Source organism: Zootoca vivipara, chromosome 3 (assembly GCF_963506605.1).
Source record: "Zootoca vivipara chromosome 3, rZooViv1.1, whole genome shotgun sequence".
In the NCBI taxonomy this organism is placed as follows: Eukaryota; Metazoa; Chordata; class Lepidosauria; order Squamata; family Lacertidae; genus Zootoca; species Zootoca vivipara.
Window position 1 is genome coordinate 118,387,550 of NC_083278.1, and position 12,576 is coordinate 118,400,125.

The window sequence follows — 12,576 nt, forward strand, 5'->3', positions numbered from 1 at the left end:
GGGATGAAAGGAACATTGAGATGGGGGAGAAAGAGGGGAGAGAGAGAGAGCAGAAGAATAAGGAGGAATAAGGGGAGGGGGAGGGACACGGGTAGCGCTGTGGGTTAAACCACAAAGCCTAGGGCTTGCCGATCAGAAGGTTGGTGGTTCGAATCCCCGCAACGGGGTGAGCTCCTGTTACTCGGTCCCTGCTCCTGCCAACCTAGCAGCTCGAAAGCACGTCAAAGTGCAAGTAGATAAATAGGTACCACTCCAGTGGGAAGGTAAACGGCGTTTCCGTGCGCTGCTCTGGTTTGCCAGAAGCGGCTTTGTCATGCTGGCCACATGACCTGGAAGCTGTACGCCGGCTCCCTTGGCCAATAACGCGAGATGAGCGCCGCAACCCCAGAGTCAGGGGTCCCTTTACCTTTAAGGGGAGGAGAGGAATAAGGAAAAGCCGGAGATTCCGGGATAGAATCAGAAACTGGGACAGCTTCTCTAATTCCGGGACTGTCGCTGGAAAATCGCAACACTTGGAGGGTAGGCAGAACAGATGTTCTGCCACAGAGCTAACCTCGCTGGTCCTGCTATCTCTCGTGCTGTCCTTCATCCTATCTGCATCTGGCCTGGGAATCTTCAGGTATGATTCCTGCATTGCAGGGGGTTGGACTAGATGACCCTTGGGTCCCTTCCAGATCTTCAGAGATTCTGCCATCTTACTCCATATCACCTCCCCCCCCCCCAAAAAAAAACCCCACACCCTTAACACGACACTGTCAAAGTGTTGACTGTAAGCTTCCCGGGGCAAAGATCCGTTCCACTGTTTTCTGAAAAGTGCCTTGCTCTGTCGATCACCGCACTTCTTCCGGCCTTCCAGAGAACAGGCCTGTCCCCTGAGATGAGAGAGGAGGGTCTGGGCTCTGGCCTAGTTGGGAGGCATCCAGAATTGTTATCCAGCTGGTTTGAGTCTGGGTTTGGCAGCCCTACCTCTGTCAAAGCAGCTGCCCTTTTGCTGAGTTGGGGGCAGATCAGGGACCAGCCCTTTCTGGCATCAGCCGAACAAGCCTCAAAGACAGGCAGGTCGGTTCATTCCAGTTTCTATTCCCCCCCCCCCCCGATTTCAGCAATTTCCAGTTCACCACAGGCCTGCATCAAAAAAGTAGTCATGGAAATTCATTAGCATTTTTGTCTGGATTTCTCCTCACGCTCACATTTCTGTGTGCAGTTTTGACTAATGCACACCTAGGTATATGCAAGCAGTCTCTCCTAATTCATTTGTGTGTGTTATTTTTCTCCCTGCAAACTTCCCCCTGATGAATGTATTTCTGTACATGGTTTTGGGGTTTTTGCTTGGAGAACGGCATTGCAAAATTTGGAGAACTGCAGGGGTTTTTTGGGGGGAAAGCTGCTTTGTTTTTCAGTTTGTAAATTGTTTCTGCATGTTTGGATAAGGTCAATTCACAGTGAAATTTCTCTCCCCCCCCCATCCCTATGGGGCTCTGAGTGCTGAGGTAAAGGTAAAGCCCCCCTGGATGGTGCTATGGGGTTGCGGCACTCATCTCACTTTCAGGGTGAGGGAGCTGGTGTTTGTCCGCAGACAGCTTTCTGGGTCATGTGGCCAGCATGAGTAAACCACTTCTGGCACAACGGGACACTGTGACAGAAACCAGAGTGCACAGAAACACCGTTTACCTTCCCGCTGGAGCGGTACCTATTTATCTACTTGCACTGATGTGCTTTTGAACTGCAAGGTTGGCAGGAGCTGGGACCTAGCAATGGGAGCTCACCATGTCACGGGGATTCGAACCGCCGACCTTCTGATTGGCAAGCCCAAGAGGCTCAGTGGTTAAGACCACAGCGCCACCAGGCAACCCATACCAATGGGGAGGCCCATAGCTGCATAACAGAACCTGCGCTTCAATCCCAGGGTGGTTTAATCATAGAACTGTAGAACTGGTAGAGACTCCAAGGGTCATCTAGACCAACCCCCTGTAATGCCGGACACGGGTGGCACAGCGGTCTAAACCACTGAGCCTCTTGGACTTGCTGGTCAGAAGGTCAGCAGTTCGAATCCCCGTGACGGGGTGAGCTCCCATTGCTCTGTCCCAGCTCCTGCCAACCTTGCAGTTCGAAAGCACATCAGTGCAAGTAGACAAATAGGTACCGCTCCGGCGGGAAGGTAAACGGCGTTTCTGTGCACTCTGTTTTCCGTCATGTTATTCTGTTGCGCCAGAAGCAGTTTAGTCCTGCTGGCCACATCACCCGAAAAGCTCTCTGCGGTCAAGCGCCGGCTCCCTCGGCCTGAAAGCGAGATGAGCGCTGAAACTCCATAGCCACCTGACTGGACTCGAGGGGTCCTTGACCATTTTTTTTACTTTAATGCAGGAATCTCAATTAAAGCATCTATGACCGATGGCCATCCAACCTCTACTTTAAAACCTCCAAGGAAGGAGAGCCCACAATCTCCTAAGGGAGACCATTCAACTGTCAAACACTCTTACTGTCAGAAAGTTCTTCCTGACGCTTAGTCGGAATCTCCTTTCTTGTAACTTGAAGCCATTGGTTTGGGTCCTGAAAACAAGCTTGCTCCCTCTTCCATGTGACAGCCCTTGAGCGATTGGAAGATGGCTCTCCAATCTCCTCTCAGTCTCCTGAGAAGCGGACACGGAGCAATGGATTCAAACTTCAAGAAAGAAGATTCCACCTAAACATTAGGAAGAACTTCCTGACAGTAAGAGCTGTTCGGCAGTGGAATTTGCTACCAAGGAGTGTGGTGGAGTCTCCTTCTTTGGAGGTCTTTAAGCAGAGGCTTGACAGGCATATGTCAAGAATGCTTTGATGGTGTTTCCTGCTTGGCAGGGGGTTGGACTGGATGGCCCTTGTGGTCTCTTCCAACTCTATGATTCTATGATTCTATGACTCCTCTTTTCCAGGCTAACATACCCAGCTCCTTCCAGCGTTCCTCATCAGGCTTAGTTTCCATCACCTTGATCTCCCTGTAGTTCCAACTTCTCAATCTCCTGAGATGCCGGGGACCGAGCCTGGCGACTTCTGCTGCTGAGCTATGGTGACGCCTCCCCCATTTTCCTGACTGGCTTCTTCCGTGTGTCTCCCGCAGGTGAAAGGATGGAGAACAAAGCCATGTACCTCCATACCTTTGGCGAGAGAGAGAACGGGTCCGTCTTCGAGGAGCAGTTTGACGGAAAGAACCTCTCGAAGCTGAACCTCTGTGATGATGGTAAGTCATGAGTACATGGCAGGAAGGAGCTCCGTGCGAGATCTTCTGTGTTTCGAGGGTTCACGGAACAGGGATGGCTGAGTAATTCTGTTTTTACAATTCCCAATTACAAACTGGCCTGATCCAAGAATCCAAGGGATTCTTTGAGATTCCTGCATTGCAGAGGGTTGGGCTAGATTGTCTCTGGGGGTCCCTTCCAACTCTATGATTCTATGAAATGTGTGGCTCAGAATTCGATTGCCCATCAGATCACCCTCTTCTTCAGATTTTCTGACACACCTCTAGGCTCACAAAACATATCTCTACTTTTATATTTAAATGTCTGTTGAAATGCAACTTTTTTTGTGTCTGTGAGGATTTATAAAAGCATCACACAGCACCATACACAAGCTTGCCCTGGCTCCCTTTTAGGATCCGGTTAACCAGTAAAATAATATCTACGTTAGTGTGATTATCAAAGCAAGAGTCTTTATTTATTTAGGTGCAAAACGTTTCAACTTCTGCCTTCCTCAGCTTCTCTGATAAAAAAATAAATCATTTTTTATTGGATCGGCTGATCATAGAATCACAGAACTGTAGAGCAGGAAGGACCCCCAGAGGTCCTCTAGTCCAACCCCTGCAATGCAGAGAATCCCTGACAGATGGCCATCCAACCTCTGTTAAAAAACCTCTTCCAATAAAATAATCTTTGAGTTTTAAAAATTACAAATTAAACAAACATGCAGAAGCTGAAACAAACAAACAAATGAATAAATAAAGCCATAAATGTAAAGGGGGGGGGACCTCAGTTTTATTAATCAGAGATGCTCACACTTTAATCTTTGGAACACAACAGTCTTATCAGCCTGGAAATAGATTGATTCCCCCACTGACTTTATAGGTGTGGACAGATACATCCAAGCCCAATGTGCTCCCAAACTTGTCCAATCCTCTTTTAAAGATGTCCAAGACAGTGGCCACCATTGCCTGCCTCCTGTGGCAATGAGTTCCATAGTTCAACCATGAAGAAGTGTTCCCTTCCGTCTTCCCATTCATCTGCCAATCCGTTTCAGGACTGGTTCTCCTGGCATGGAAATGACCCCCAATGCCTTCCTTGGCATAGGAGGAAGCCTGCCCATCCTGGGGGGAGGCATCAAGTGCCATTCCCTTGTCCCAGAACAGATGCCCATCCCAGCTTTCAAACTGAGCTGTGCAGCTTGTCCTTATGAGATTGATTGGGAGTTAAGTGATTGGAGAGGGGGCACTTCAGGGCAAAAGAAAGGCACAAAAACAAAAACTTCACATACACACAATGATCTGCGTGATCTGAAGCAGTCGTGGAAGGGATTTGGGGGTTTCGGTGGACAACTCACGGAAAACATCCCCCTTGTTTGCTGTGACAGAGAGGAGACATTCAGGATCTCAGAGCCCAGCACCTGTCCATTTTAGAATCTTTCATTTTCTCATTTTTTTCTGAGGTTTCTGAGGTTAACTTTCCTTGCCATTTGAATCCACGGGTTCGGGTCCTCTCCTCCAGAGTGTCACGGTCCGGTCGGCGGGCGATTGAAGCCCTGACTGAGGGCGTCAGGACCAGAGGCAAGATGGTGATGTAGAAGCAGGAACAGGTGCAGGGCTGAGGGTCCAGCAGCAGGCAGTTGCAGGGTCAAGGAGCAAGGCAGAGGCGAAGGTCTGGGAGTCAAGGAGCAAGGCATTGGCAAGGCAAAGGTCCAAGGGTCGAGGATCAAGGCGTCGGCAAGGCAAGGGTCCAAGGGTCGAGGATCAAGGCGTCGGCAAGGCAAGGGTCCAAGGGTCGAGGATCAAGGCGTCGGCAAGGCAAGGGTCCAAGGGTCGAGGATCAAGGCGTCGGCAAGGCAAGGGTCCAAGGGTCGAGGATCAAGGCGTCGGCAAGGCAAGGGTCCAAGGGTCGAGGGTCAAGGCGTCGGCAAGGCAAGGGTCCAAGGGTCGAGGATCAAGGCGTCGGCAAGGCAAGGGTCCAAGGGTCGAGGATCAAGGCGTCGGCAAGGCAAGGGTCCAAGGGTCGAGGATCAAGGCGTCGGCAAGGCAAGGGTCCAAGGAGCGAGAGGCCAGAGGCAACCAGGCAGGGGTAGCGTTGCTGTGGCAAAGAGCTGAAGGGAAATGCTGAGCTTTTATCCCTCCCAGCTCCTGCCACCAGGTGCAGTGAGGTATCAAGTGGCCTCACCTGAGTGACCACTCCTTGCCTCTCCAGCACAAGCTGAGGTCTTCACCTGAGTGGCCACTCCTTGCTTCTCCAGCACAAGCTGAGGCAGGCCCCAGTCCTGCAAAGCACTACAGGCCCCAGAGCCTGACTCCTGACCATACTCCTGACACAGAGCACCAGAAACCAAGCTTGCTCCATCTTCCACAGGGCAGCCCCCAGATATTTGAACATGGCCACATTTGCAGGTTGCAATCTTGTCGTGGCCCCCCCCCCCCGTTTCCATACGGAAGTGGATGAGCTCCTCTGCACAGCTGCAGCCGGCCTCAGAAAAGGAGCGGCTCTTTCTGGGGTCCACGCCAAGCCCCCTAGCGCTCGCCAAGGGCCTGATATAAGTGTTAATGTCAGAAAAAAATAATGCAACTGTCCTTATTATGAAACCTCTGCTTCCATCTGTTTGGCTGGCGAGAGGGACCAAGCGCTGTAAATTGATGCTAAGAACAGGCCGGTAATAAAATACATATTGGACCAGCGCTGGGGAGAGGCAGCAAGCTTTAAGCTCATGGCTTAGCCACCTCTCCAAAGATATAAATAAATAAAAAACATATTATTGTTTTTTTTACAGCACTGTGTTTTCTTTGGGGACTCAACTGGTTGACTTTGCCAACCAAAGGGTGACCTCACTGTTTTATTGCTCCAGACCGCAGCCACAACCCTTTGTAATGCGGTTATGTGAACTCGGGTGCCTTTCTCGATTCTTAACCCTTTAGAAGTAGGAAAAAATTGTGTGCTGTAAAAGTGGAGACCTAAGGGAGAGGACAGGGTTAAACCACAGAGCCTAGGGCTTGCCAATCAGAAGGTCGGTGGTTCGAATCCCCGCGACGGGCTGAGCTCCCGTTGCTCGGTCCCAGATCCTGCCAACGTAGCAGTTCGAAAGCATGTCAAAGTGCAAGTAGATAAATAGGTACCGCTACAGTGGGAAGGTAAACGGCGTTTCCGTGTGCTGCTCTGGTTTGCCAGAAGCGGCTTTCTCATGCTGGCCACATGACCCGGAAGCTGTATGCCGGCTCCCTTGGCCAATAATGCGAGATGAGCGCCGCAACCCCAGAGTCGGGCACGACTGGACCTAATGGTCAGGGGTCCCTTTACCTTTTAAGGGAGAGGACAGAGGTTTGAGAGGAGGAGGAGGAGACTTTCCAACGAAGGAAGATTGGCAACAAAAAATGATGGAGTATGCAGAAATGGCAAACCTTACTGGAAGATTAAGAAATCAAGGAGAGAGATGTTTTAATATAGAATGGGGAGAATTTATTGACTATCTGAAGAATTATTGTAAACAACTTAAATCCCTAGCAGGACTGATATAAAAACGTGCCGTGAGAATAACTTAAATAAAACATAAAAGGATGAACAGTAAATAGATGAAGCGCATTGAGCCAATCACCCATCTCCTACTACCCTCCTGAGAAAAATTTCATCCCAGCCTTCCACTATATTTAAGGGTCTGGTGACTTCTGTTTCAGTGTACAGTATCTAAAGAAGTGTGCATGCACACGAAAGCTTATACGAAAAACAAACTTAGTTGGTCTCTAAGGTGCTACTGGACAATTTTTATTATTATTTTTATATATAGTGGTACCTCTACTTACGAATAACTCTACTTACTTCTACTTCTACTTCTACTTACGATTGGAGCTCCATCCGCCATTTTGGATGCGGTTTAGATAGGATTTTTTCTACTTACGAATTTTTAGATAGGGTTGCTTCGACATACGAATTTTTTCTCCCAATGCATTCCTATTTTTCCGACTTACGAATGGGCGTTTGGAACGCATTAAATTTGTAAGTAGAGGTACCACTGTATAAGTGTTCTTGAAGCTACGAACATGAGTCTGACCAAACTGCAGGAGGCAGTGGAGGACAGGAGTGCCTGGCGTGCTATGGTCCATGGGGTCATGAAGAGTCGGACACGACTAAACAATAACAACAACAACCGCAGAAAGTGGGAGGAGGGGAGTTGATGACTGGATGTCTTAATTGGAAGCATAAATTTAGATTTGTGATTCAACTGTAAAATCTGAAAATGAACAATAAAATACATTTAAAAAGAGAGAGAATAGGAGGAGACTTGGTGGGAGAATGTAAGTTCACACACAGCCTGGAGAAAGGGAATGGAGAAACTTGCTTCTCCCTTTCTCCTGTCGCTAGAACTTGTGAACTTCTAGCACTGGAAGAGGCAGGAAACCACGGTGATGATGGTTCCACCTTTTTATCCCTGATGGGGATTCAAGGCAGCTTACCACTAAATTTTTACTTCATCCCATTCATCCAGCGAAAGGCTGGACTAGATGAATCCCAAGCCGGAATTAAGATTGCCGGAAGAAATATCAACAACCTCAGATATGCAGATGACACAACCTTGATGGCAGAAAGTGAGGAGGAATTAAAGAACCTTTTAATGAGGGTGAAAGAGGAGAGCGCAGTATATGGTCTGAAGTTCAACATCAAAAAAACCAAGATCATGGCCACTGGTCCCATCGCCTCCTGGCAAATAGAAGGGGAAGAAATGGAGGCAGTGAGAGATTTTACTTTCTTGGGCTCCATAATCACTGCAGATGGTGACAGCAGTCACGAAATTAAAAGACGCCTGCTTCTTGGGAGAAAAGCAATGACAAACCTAGACAGCATCTTAAAAAGCAGAGACATCACCTTGCCTACAAAGGTCCGTATAGATAAAGCTATGGTTTTCCCAGTAGTGATGTATGGAAGTGAGAGCTGGACCATAAAGAAGGCTGATCGCCGAAGAATTGATGCTTTTGAATTCTGGTGCTGGAGGAGACTCTTGAGAGTCCCATGGACTGCAATAAGATCAAACCTCTCCATTCTGAAGGAAATCAGCCCTGAGTGCTCCCTGGAAGGACAGATCGTGAAGCTGAGGCTCCAAGACTTTGGCCACCTCATGAGAAGAGAAGACTCCCTGGAAAAGACCCTGATGTTGGGAAAGATTGAGGGCACAAGGAGAAGGGGACGACAGAGGACAAGATGGTTGGACAGTGTTCTCAAAGCTACGAACATGAGTTTGACCAAACTGTGGGAGGCAGTGCAAGACAGGAGTGCCTGGCGTGCTATGGTCCATGGGGTCACGAAGAGTCGGACACGACTAAATGACTAAACAACAACAACAACAACATTCATCCATGGAAGGCATTGTTCACAACCCCTTCCCTAGCACATTTTTTTCTTCACAACAATCCTGCAAAGTAGGTGAGGCAGAGAGGTTGCCGTTGGCTCAGGGTGACCAATGTCAATGCGCAGAGGACGTTCAGGTGTGCAGGAGATCAAAAGAGGGAGGCACTTCCTGATTTCTCCTATTTTCGTCGGAGGAATGTTAGCGGGGAGCTGTCTGGCGCTGATGGGAGTTGTAGTCCAACACCCCTGGAAGGAGCCAGTTTGGGGAAGGTTTGTCTAGAGGAGCCATAAATGAACAGAGATGGGGGAAGGTCTCTGATCTCCTGGAAGACTTTGCAGAGCCAGGCCAAATCCAGCAAACGGAGAGTTGGAACTGGGCTGAACAGACTAGTAGGCTTCTCATGGAAACTTCCCTGAGCTCTTGGGGGGTGAAACAACAATGGTTTGCCTCCCAATTAAGTTCCTTGATTTACTCAAAAGGATACGTACAGTAATGACTAAGAGTCGCAGACTGTAATAATGTTTCTGACCTCTCCCGCTACATATATATGCCAAGAGAGAGATTAATGTGTCTTCCATCCTTTGCAAGTTGGCATGAGCACCAGATGTAAATAAAGGCTAAATATCCGGGATGAAGCTGGTGAGCTCAGAGTTGCTCTGTATGCAGCAAATATTCAATCCAGAGGTTATCTTCCTTTCTGAGCACAAACAGTTCTTCCTTATAAAAACACATTGTTATTGTCATCATCGTGCTCTGGGTATAAGGACAGGGGCATGGGGTCTATTGGGGGTGGGGAGAGGAATAAAATCTGGTATACAAGATAAGATCTCACGTCTGCCCAAGATGTTTTGCTGCCTGAGGCAAAGGGTGGGATGGAATTCCCCCCCACTGGCCTGTTCCACATTTAAGAGTGGATTGGGCTACTCTCTAAATCTTAATTTCCAACACCATGCCCGAGGACAGGCAATTGTGCGGTGAGTTCAGGGCAGGCCACCTGACTGGTATCTGTCCCAAAACAGAGGGGAATGCCTGGGGAATGGACTTCTCCACACACAGCAAAAGATAAACTGTGGAACTCTCTCCCACAGGAGGCAACGATGGCCAACAACTTAGATGGCTTTAGATGACGATTAGGCAAATTCAAGGAGGAGAGGGCTATCAATGGCTGCTGGCGATGAGAGCTATGCTATTTCTCCACAGTTGGAAGCAACTGCGCTTCTGAATAACAGTTGCTGGAAACCGCAGGAGCAGAGAGGGCTCTTGTGCTCAAATCCTGCTTGCGGGTTTCCCAGGGGCACCTGAATGGACACAGAGGGGGGCAACCAAGAAGATCAAGGGTCTGGAAACCACGCCTCAAGAGGAACGTTTGAAAGAATGGGTTATGTTTAGCCTGGAAAAGAGGAGACTGAGAGGAGAGACGAGAGTCATCTTCAAAGATCTCAAGGGCTGTCATACAAGGGATGGAGCAAGCTTGTTTTCTCCTGCTCTGGAAGGTAGGACTCGAACCAATGGCTTCAATTTACGAGAAAGGAGATTCTGACTTTCTGACAGTAAGAGCTGTTTGACAGCGAAACAGAGATTTTGGACTCTCCTTCCTCGGAGGTTCTGAAGCAGAGGTTGGGTGGCCATCTGTCAGGGATGCTTCAGCTGAGATTCCTGTATCGCAGGGGGTTGGACTAGATGACCCTTGGGTCCCTTCCAACTCTAAGATTCAATGATTCTATCAGGTTGGGCACTGTGAGGACAGGATGCTGGATTAGATGGGCCACTGGCCTGATCCAGCAAGCTCTTCTTATGTTCTTATGATATCTCTGAAGGATCTGGATCTGAGACAGGTTCCCCCACTTTTCCTGATGTCAAGTATGGCCCTGATAAGATTGAAAGGCAAATTAATGTCTGTCCAGAAAGCCTTCCAAATGTGATGGTATGTACATAAATAATCTCTCTCCATCTCTCTTTACAAGAATAACGTAGACCTCGGGCCTCAAGTTTCGCAAGTCGTTCTTTCTTTTAATTGTGCTTGCGAACAATCGTTTAATAGCCAAGAGGTCACACAATGAGATGAGAGTGGCAGCAATGACGCAGGAAGTGCGCTGAAGGTTTATGGAACACACTTGAGTCGGAGGCCAGGCCAAATAAACAGCAGAGTGGTTTTAGAAAGCCATTCCAAATGGATTTCTGACAGGAAGGCGGAGGCAAGGAAAGGGAGAGTCTTCTCCAATCTGGTGCTCTCACCTGATGTTTTAGCCCACAACTCAAAAAAAAAACAAAAAAAAAAAACTGTGGAAGACACACCAGTTAGGAAGACTTTTGTTTGGAATAGAACAGGGGAAGTTGGGATGTTGTGCACTAATTGTCTTTGGCTGACTGGCATTGATGGGAGGACACGGAAGGTGGAGCAAGCTTGCTCTAGAATAATAGAATCATAGAGTTGGAAGAGACCACAAGGGCCATCCAGTCCAACCCCCTGCCAAGCAGGAAACACCATCAAAGCATTCTTGACATATGGCTGTCAAGCCTCTGCTTAAAGACCTGCAAAGAAGGAGACTCCACCACACTTCTTGGCAGCAAATTCCACTGTTGAACAGCTCTTACTGTCAGGAAGTTCTTCCTAATATTTAGGTGGAATCTTCTTTCTTGAAGTTTGAATCCATTGCTCTGTGTCCGCTTCTCTGGAGCAGCAGGAAACAACCTTTCTCCCTCCTCTATATGACATCCTTTTATATATTTGAACATGGCTATCATATCACCCCTTAACCTTCTCTTCTCCAGGCTAAACATACCCAGCTCCCTAAGCCGTTCCTCATAAGGCATCGTTTCCAGGCCTTTGACCATTTTGGTTGCCCTCTTCTGGACACATTCCAGCTTGTCAGTATCCTTCTTGAACTGTGGTGCCCAGAACTGGACACAGTACTCCAGGTGAGGTCTGACCAGAGCAGAATACAGTGGTACTATTACTTCCCTAGATCTAGATGCTATACTCCTATTGATGCAGCCCAGAATTGCATTGGCTTTTTTAGCTGCTGCATCACACTGCTGACTCATGTCAAGACTCCTAGGTCCTTTTCACATGTACTGCTCTCAAGCCAGGTGTCACCCATCCTGTATTTGTGCCTTTCTTTCTTTTTTGCCCAAGTGTAGTACTTTACATTTCTCCTTGTTAAAATTCATCTTGTTTGCTTTGGCCCAGTTGTCTAATCTGTTAAGGTCATTTTGAAGTGTGATCCTGTCCTCTGGGGTATTAGCCACCTGATGTTTTAGACCACAACTCAAAAACAAAACAAAACAAAAAAAACTGTGGAAGACACACCAGTTAGGAAGACTTTTGTTTGGAATAGAACAGGGGAAGTTGGGATGTTGTGCGCTGATTGTCTTTGGCTGACTAGCATTGATGGGAGCAGACGGAAGGTGGAGCAACCTTGCTCTCTGTTGCTCCAGAGCAGGGGTCAGCAACCTTTTTCAGCCGTGGGCCGGTCCACCATCCCTCAGACCATGTGGTGGGCCAGACTATATTTTGGGGGAAAAATAATGAACAAATCCCTATGCCCCACAAATAACCCAGAGATGCATTTTAAATAAAAGGACACATTCTTCTCATGTAAAAACATGCTGATTCCCGGACCGTCCATGGGCCAGATTGAGAAGGCGATTGGGCTGCATCCGGCCCACGGGCCTGAGGTTGCCTACCCTGCTCCAGAGGGTAGGACTTGAACCAATGGCTTCACGTTACAAGGAAGGAGACTGACAAAACATTAGGAAGAACTTCCAGATGGCAATATCTGTTCAACAGTGGAACAGTCTCCCACAGACCTTCTTGGAGGTTTTCAACCAAGCTTGGATGGCCATCAGTTGGATAGCCTTGAGCTGAGATTCCTGCATTGCAGGGGACTAGATGAACCCTTAGGGTCCCTTCCAACTCTATGATTCTATTATTTCAGCCATTTCCATTGCCAACTATCTCCATTCAAAAGGGAGCAGCATGTTCATTAGGAAGGAGGTTATTTTTTTTCCCCT

General features: G+C 48.1%; 1 protein-coding gene across 2 annotated transcripts in view; it reads left to right on the forward strand.

Annotated features, from left to right (window-relative positions):
• Positions 1–12,576, forward strand: part of SCARA5 (scavenger receptor class A member 5) — a 95,433-nt gene that overhangs the window by 3,196 nt on the left and 79,661 nt on the right. For both annotated transcript variants that reach the window (XM_035110732.2, XM_060273202.1), the window contains exon 2: positions 3,098–3,217. In XM_035110732.2, coding sequence (XP_034966623.1) covers positions 3,106–3,217 — 112 coding nt within the window. In that variant the 5' untranslated portion in view covers positions 3,098–3,105. The remainder of the gene's footprint in view (positions 1–3,097; positions 3,218–12,576) is intronic.